At 39.0% G+C, this 6964-nt stretch overlaps 2 protein-coding genes across 4 annotated transcripts; both read right to left on the bottom strand.

Moving 5' to 3' along the window:
* Positions 1-568: 568 nt before the first annotated feature.
* On the bottom strand, positions 569-964 carry LOC137943705 (auxin-responsive protein SAUR66-like). Its single transcript, XM_068789144.1, has one exon. The coding sequence runs from the start codon at positions 962-964 to the stop codon at positions 569-571; it is 396 nt and encodes a 131-aa protein (XP_068645245.1).
* Positions 965-2774: 1810 nt separating this feature from the next.
* Positions 2775-5874, bottom strand: LOC137944363 (single-stranded DNA-binding protein, mitochondrial). Of its 3 annotated transcripts, XR_011110811.1 has the most exons (6): positions 5536-5874; positions 5179-5405; positions 4745-4809; positions 4582-4662; positions 3519-3656; positions 3149-3223 (listed from the first exon to the last, which is right to left on the bottom strand). XR_011110811.1 is itself a non-coding variant. In XM_068790024.1 (5 exons), the coding sequence occupies exons 1-5, from the start codon at positions 5773-5775 to the stop codon at positions 3144-3146; spliced, it is 693 nt and encodes a 230-aa protein (XP_068646125.1). In that variant the 5' UTR covers positions 5776-5874; the 3' UTR covers positions 2775-3143. The 3 variants fall into 3 exon arrangements, 2 of the variants coding, with proteins under 2 accessions (XP_068646125.1, XP_068646126.1); XM_068790024.1 differs by lacking the exon at positions 3519-3656 and having other exon boundaries at positions 2775-3223; XM_068790025.1 differs by lacking the exons at positions 3519-3656; positions 4745-4809 and having other exon boundaries at positions 2775-3223; positions 4582-4682.
* Positions 5875-6964: the final 1090 nt, after the last annotated feature.

The following is a 6964-nucleotide window of genomic DNA, read 5'->3' as shown; positions in this document are numbered from 1 at the left end:
AACAAGGGAGCAACTACCAAGCGACGGCATCACGCACTATGAGAGGGCGAGGGGAGCGTCGAGAGAGAACAAGCGTTGAGAGGGAGAGAACTCAAGAAAAATAAGATGGTCGAGAGAAGACTTACATGGTGGTGATAATGTGTCATGATGATGTGGCATCAAACATGGATTGTGACCAGGCATTCAATGTCGTGGTGTGATAACATGTCATCCTACATGCATAATAAAATGATAGTATAATAAAATTCCCATAAAACAACCTACATGCATAAGCTTGCAAAACAAAGAACTCATGTTATCTTGTCCCAGTCTTGGACGAGATGGGATGGATAATGGACTGTTGCACCAATGTTGAAACTCTACTAAGTAGTCAAGTGTCATCTCCATCGTTGAAGCCATTTCGATTAGTCACTGTTTTACCCTTCACTGTGCAATTGCTTCAAGTAAAAGAAAAACTAACGATTGAGTTTCACTGGATGCAATAAATCAGTTTTCTTTCCAAATATATTGGATGCCAAAACTTGGATGACAATTTACAAGATTCCTACAAATCTGGAGAAAGGCCTATTCAGAATCCGTGGAGAAGAAGTAAAAGCTGCTGCTGGTTTTGCGCCTGATCATGGAAGAAAGCTGCGGTGCAGCTCCCAGTAGAAACGGAGAGAAGCAAAGCCTTCTCTAAACTTTGATACACCCGTCTTCCAATGACTGACAAAACATACTCCAGGAAGATTCCGCTGCATGGCAAAGTGATAGGCCCACTCCCCGGCAAGCCAAATTCGCTCTCAGACACCCTAAAGAGCTCTCTGAAGACTGCGCTGTTGAGATACGCTAAGGGCACCGCGAATCTTCTTCCATCAATGGCGTAAACCACAAAACGACCCTTCTGAGTCGCTCTTTCGCGACGAGATCTCAAACCCATTTCATCTTCCGCAGAGGCGATTCTTGTCCGACATCTTTTCCCCATCTCTACTAGCCTCTTAACATCGATCATGCTTGAGAGAGTGAAGCGAAGAACACTGTCCAACTGTTCCAGAACGCTGAAAAGGCAGTAGTGATCACTTAATTATATAGAGAGGGTAAGAGGAGAAAAACCATGTGCTGATGAAGCAAGTGGGAAGAATGCAAATAGTGGGCGCGTTTGGATTTTGTTGAGCAGTCAATTTGCTAATCAGATATCTTCGTGTGCATGCATGTGTCCTTGTTTGTACAGTAGTAGGGTTTCGAGAGAAGCAGACAAAAGCAATAGAGTTCTTTAGTGGCGACAGTCTTGTGCCAGGCGGTTGGGCAGAGTCTGAATTCTCCATGTGGCCGTGTGAGCAATAGAAAATCCAGGCTAGGTTCATTTGCTATTTTGGCTTGTGGCAACTTGATGTTTTTAAATGAGAAATTTTAGGTAATGTTTCATAGACATAGGTCAGGGCATGAGAGAAACAATTCGTTGCAAATGCCATATGATAGGTCCCTTCCCATTACGTGCACCCAAGGTTCAGACAAATTACACGTGGGGCTTCTTACGTGTATGGAACAACAAATTATACACAAACTCTATGTGCATGAGTTCTATCGGTTGTTTCCATGTGGAAGAAGCCAAATACGAAACAGAAGAGATTTTTAAGCTTCAATCTAACCAAAAAGACAACACATTACACACAAACTCTATGTGCATCAGTTCTATCATATTGTTTCCATTTGAATGATATAGGATCATTCTAATAATATGGCCTTAAATATTATAGACGAGATTATTTTGCTTCGATCTAACCAAAAAAGATATCAAATTACACACAAACTCTATGTGCATGACTTCTATCGGTTGTTTCCATTTGGAAGAAGCCAAATATGAAGAAAATCATAGGATCATTCTAACGAAATGGCCAAAAATATCACAGAAGAGATTTTTTAGATTCGATCTAGCCAAAAGACAACAAAGTACACACAAACTCTACGTGCATGAGTTCTATCGGTTTTTCCCATGTGGAAGAAGCCAAATAAGAAGAAAATCATTTGAATGATATAGGATCATTCTAATGATATGGCCTAAAATATAACAAAAGAGAATTTTGACCTTCAATCTAACCAAAAAGACAATAAATTGTTGTTTCCATGTGGGAGAAGCCAAATAGGAAGAAAATCATTTGAATGATATAGGATCATTCTAATGATATGGCCTAAAATATTACAAAAGAGAATTTTGAGATTCAATCTAACCAAAAAGACAATAAATTACACACAAACTCTATGTGCACGAGTTCTATCAGTTTGAGTTCTATTGCATGTGGAGGGCAATGAGTTGGGGTATACTTTCTATTTTGAGCTTCATTGTCTTATTAACCATTAAGAGGCATTGAGTAAGCTTGATTGTAAAAGCAAGTAAACTTTGTTGTGTATTGGGTGAGCTTTTCTTTAAGCAAATCTACAGCCCTTTGTTGGCAATTGATCTATTTGGCCTTTTGGGTAATTTTACATAGTAGATTTAACCCAAAGGTGAGAAAACACTTTAAAGTGGATAAACAACCTGAGTTTAGATTATAAACTCTTACAAAAACCATTTTGATGGTGTGTTTGTTTTGAAGTTGGGAGTAGTCTTTTGTATTTTTTTTTAGAAAAAAACCCCTAAAAAATCCTCACTCCCTCAAGGAAAGAGCTAGGGGACATCAAACCCATTTTGCCACCATCTTCTTGCTTGGTTGTGAAAGAGGCCTTTAATCCACTTTTATTTTAAACTAAAAATTTATAATATAAAGAGGGAGACGATTACACCCTTCCTATGTGTGTTTCTATCAATGTAAAATTAATTTAAAAACAATGTTTACACCTACAAAATGCAAACATATATCATAAAGAAAATATACAAGAAGAAAAGAGGCAAAGAGATGGAGCAGGAGCAACTAATATTTAATGACATGGTCTAGAAGAATGTCATAGTACATATATTCCTTCCTTAGCCACTTTAGATATGCTGCAAAGACAACTGCAACCACGTAAACTCACTTCAACACCACCCAGACATGTCAGCTTGTTGATTTTGAAACCAAAGAAAACCAACAATTATACCACTCAGAGATTATGGTTAATTGTTAGTAACTTGCTTTCTAGACCTTCAGAATGAAACCTTGCAGAAATAATATAGTACGAGTTCAGTATCAGTAGTAACCAACACTTCTCAATTCAGGATGACCAGCTTGATCATCCTTATTTTCTTTCCCCAGAAAGACAAGACGGCCTGCAAATCACGTTATGAACTGAGCTGCACGTAAAAAGGTTAAGAAACAAAATCGTCTAATAGAAACAGCTTCTGTAACCAGAATGCATTTATCTGGTTTTTAGCTAACCAATTTAAGAGAGCCATGGGCAGAAATCTTAAAGCAGAGAATCAAACACAAGCAACAACAATACATGTCTGAACTAGCAAACTTAGAATCAAATTTAGCAAGGAAATCCAAATAAAAGTGACGGATAAAGTAGGAAACCGAAATAGAATCTCTCACTTTTTTGCAATTAAAAAGAGAAGTACTAACTTGTCTTTCAATCTTCAAAGCTAAAGACACCCACAATGGCAAAGAAGTGTCTGGCACCCAGAATTTGCATATTAAAAGAATGTCCTTGAGATGGAGGTCATACAGCTACAAACTTACAGAAGCAAAGGGAAGTAGAGCCTGGAAAGTGTTAAAGGGCACGGATAAAGCAACATATGCTCGAGAAGCTACTTGAGAAGTTTGAGAAAGATAACTCATGAAGTAAAACCAACAAGGTCCTCTGGATAACAGAAAAAGTCACTTTACCCAAAAAAAAAAAAAACCAAAAAGAAGTTTGCAAAGCAATGAGCTAATTGTACCCTTTTAAGGGCAAGAATTTATGTTTGCATGCAGCAAGTACTTTGAAAATTTTGAATCAGTCTATCGTGCTCAAGATCTTTGCATGGATTAATTATCAATACTAAAAAAAATGGCTGAAAAAGACCACTTTGTCAAGAACAAGAGGGGGAGGGAACCTTCCTTCTTGTAACAGGCTCAAAAATAGGCGTAAAGCATATATTTAAGGTGCCTCCAGGTCCATCTATCACCTCATTCTCTTATGATTGTTTCTTATGAAATTGTCCTCATATGCTCAAACTATGATTTCATTGAATTTTGTCAAACTTTACATAGCCTGACAACAAAGTTTTAGGTCCAAAGGCTAGTGAAAGTGCAGACTTGCTGGTTTCTTAGCCTACATATTGGAATGGAAACTAGACTCATAGGAATTTTTCAGTCTTCACAAAACAGTACCCCCGAGTGAGGCTTATCAAAACCTAGTTCAGGGGTCAGAATTGGATCGGTCATTTGATAATATAAGATCCAACAGTCACATTAAGTAACTGCATATTGTCTTAGTTTCCACAATATATCCATTTATACGAGATTGCATTTTTTAATTTTCACTCATAACCTCAGAGGCCTATCCAAGTGAGTACTATAAACATGGGACACCAGACTCATTCTACTTGATTGGTTTGACCAGTTCATTTTCAAAATCGAAGAGAAATTAGAGAAAATGAATTAATAAGATCAGAAAGTGAACAAAAAGAAAAAGAATACATACCATCACGACGTATAGCAACTTCTCTTATACGCCTGACGAGACCAGTTATTGGATCACTAAAGACTTTGCTCTCCAAGTTCCCTTCCAAGTACAAGATACCTCTGTAACATAGGTATCATAAAAGAAAATCCAATAAGCAGAAAAAAACAGATCGTAGGAATACCTGGAAATAAATTGCATTCTGTAATTGATAAGAAAAAGGGTGATAAAAAAGCAGGTTTGCAGGATCTGCATCACCACTAAACAGGTTAGAAAGTTTTTATGTTTCGAGTGCACAATACAATGTAGTGAACATTCAAAAGAAAAAAAAAAAAAAAAAAGGCAAATGCATTGTAGTGAGGCTAATCACATCACTGCACAATAGGTACCAGCTGTCTGAATAGTCTCCATTACGTGGAGAGCGGAAGTAGCTTCCAGAAAAACTACTATACTTGCAGTGAAGACACAATGAAGCGCAATGAAGCACCACTCCAATAGAGAGATGGAACTATGACTCTCAAAACTCTCAGGTTCGAAATGCCCGTAATATTCTTTAAGTGGAAAACATGATGACCAGTATCAAAATAAATTTAATGTTCAGTAAATGTTTTCGCTCACCCAGTTTTCACATGCTTCATGGCAAGTTCTCCTAATCTCTCAGGATATACACTAACTCGGTGCCACTGAACAGAGCTTCGATTGGCATATTCCTTCGGATCTTCGTCATTCAGCGGCCTCCGATTATTCCGGATTCCACCTGTTCCAACTGAAAACAGGGTGACAAGCCGCCCGCCCTTCAGCCGCTTCTGTACTGGACCTTGGCCAACTTGCCCAACCAAAATTGCCTATACTCCCAACAAACACAAAGGGAAAATCACAATCCTGTAAGCAGTCCAAACGCCTGAATTGAATACTTTTCCACAGTTTCAGGAAAAAACTTTACAAAACTTTTTTTTGTCAGAAAATAAAAATCACCTTATATACACCTTGTTCCAAGCCATTTTCCAAAGGCCGTTCAAAATTGAGAGGTCTTGAGTGGGACTCGGAGTTTTCATCCGCTTCAGGTCTGGGATCCTCGGGGTCTACTTCTGAATCGGACAGTTTGTCACTCGGAGTATAGTTTGTGGAGAAATAAAGGTGATTCTGGGACAGTCTGGGAAGAGAGAAAAGGGAACGAGAGACCCGTCTTGATAGTGATACGAAGGACGAAGCCATAGCAGCAAATTTCCAGATTCTTCGCGCTCTCTCGCCTGCTTAAACCCTACCCTCGGCACCCGTAGGGTTTAGGGGAAAACGATATTTTGGCAGAGATGCCACTTCTTCCACAGAAAGAAGCCCAAATGAGGCAACATTACAATTTTATGATTGCTGTAACAGTGGGCTAGGGGTGATTCAAGTAGTTAAAGCCCATAAACCTGCTGCAGTCTCTCTAGGTTTTCCCACCTTGGCTACCTTCTCATTTTCAAGACTCCCACCTGATTAAAAATTTTCCATGAACATTGCCCGAGCAGCATACATGGGACCCAAAAAATTAAGCACAACTTTGCCAAATTGATAATGAACAGACTCATTGCTGTTGTTCTCATCAATAGAAAAATAAAACATCACCCATAGAATTTTTTCTACCATTCCCAGAATCATCAAACTCCTTAATATAGAATTGCAGTACTCCCCCTTTCTGCTAGGCATTTCATCATACAACTGCCCATCATCTTCCATTTTCCTTATCTCCTCTGGATTAACTCCAACCCGTCTATCAACTGGAGCCCCTTTTTGCATTGTAATAGCAGCAGCAAGGGAACAATTCGTCCTACTGTTCAACCCAGCCACAAAAAAATAATTCATCCCCCATAGAACTATCTTGACCATTCCCGGAATACCCAAAAAAAATTCATCTCGTATTTCAGACACACAAGCCGGAAATCCGTAAAAAATGGAGGAATCGTTCTATTGCTCTACTTCACGGAATGATCCCAAGGTCATTGGAGATGTATTTTGTAAAACATTGAGGGATTTGAGAAAAGAGAAGATGAAATTTGGAGAAATTAGTCTCAGAAGCTTACCCAATTTTTTGTTGAAATCGGCTTTCCGCTATGCTACCGAGACTGAGAGTGAGATTGAGAGGGAGAGTCCTTAAGCCAAAGCGCACAAGATTTTTTTCCGAAGGTGCCTCACCCTTTTACGATGGTGAACAACAGGACTTCGGGGCTTCGTCGCTTAGAGATTTTCCCTCTTGACGGTGAACAACAGACCTTCAGGGTGTCTTGCACAAGGTCGATTTGAGGTCGAACCTAAATCGACGAAATCTTCTTTTCTAAAATTTCCAGAGAAGATGAATTTCTCGGTTGGAGACCGAGAGCAACAACAAGGGGTTGTCGCTCATCTAATTGTCCCGAAGAGCTCT

Source organism: Aristolochia californica, unplaced genomic scaffold, assembly GCF_029961685.1.
Source record: "Aristolochia californica isolate CCGP_79_NKW_82.1479 unplaced genomic scaffold, dmAriCali1.0.hap1 SCAF_11, whole genome shotgun sequence".
In the NCBI taxonomy this organism is placed as follows: Eukaryota; Viridiplantae; Streptophyta; class Magnoliopsida; order Piperales; family Aristolochiaceae; genus Aristolochia; species Aristolochia californica.
Note: the sequence above shows the minus strand (reverse complement) of the source record. Positions and strands in the feature narration are given on the sequence as shown.

Coding starts and splice junctions, on each gene's coding strand:
- LOC137943705 (XM_068789144.1), bottom strand. CDS start 964: ATGGGGAAAAGATGTCGGACAAGAATCGCCTCTGCGGAAGATGAAATG.
- LOC137944363 (XM_068790024.1), bottom strand. CDS start 5,775: ATGGCTTCGTCCTTCGTATCACTATCAAGACGGGTCTCTCGTTCCCTT. Junction 4,810..5,178: donor ATGAAGCATGTGAAAACTGG/GTGAGCGAAAAC, acceptor GTGGTGATGCAG/ATCCTGCAAACCTGCTTTTT. Junction 4,663..4,744: donor AGAATGCAATTTATTTCCAG/GTATTCCTACGA, acceptor TGTACTTGGAAG/GGAACTTGGAGAGCAAAGTC.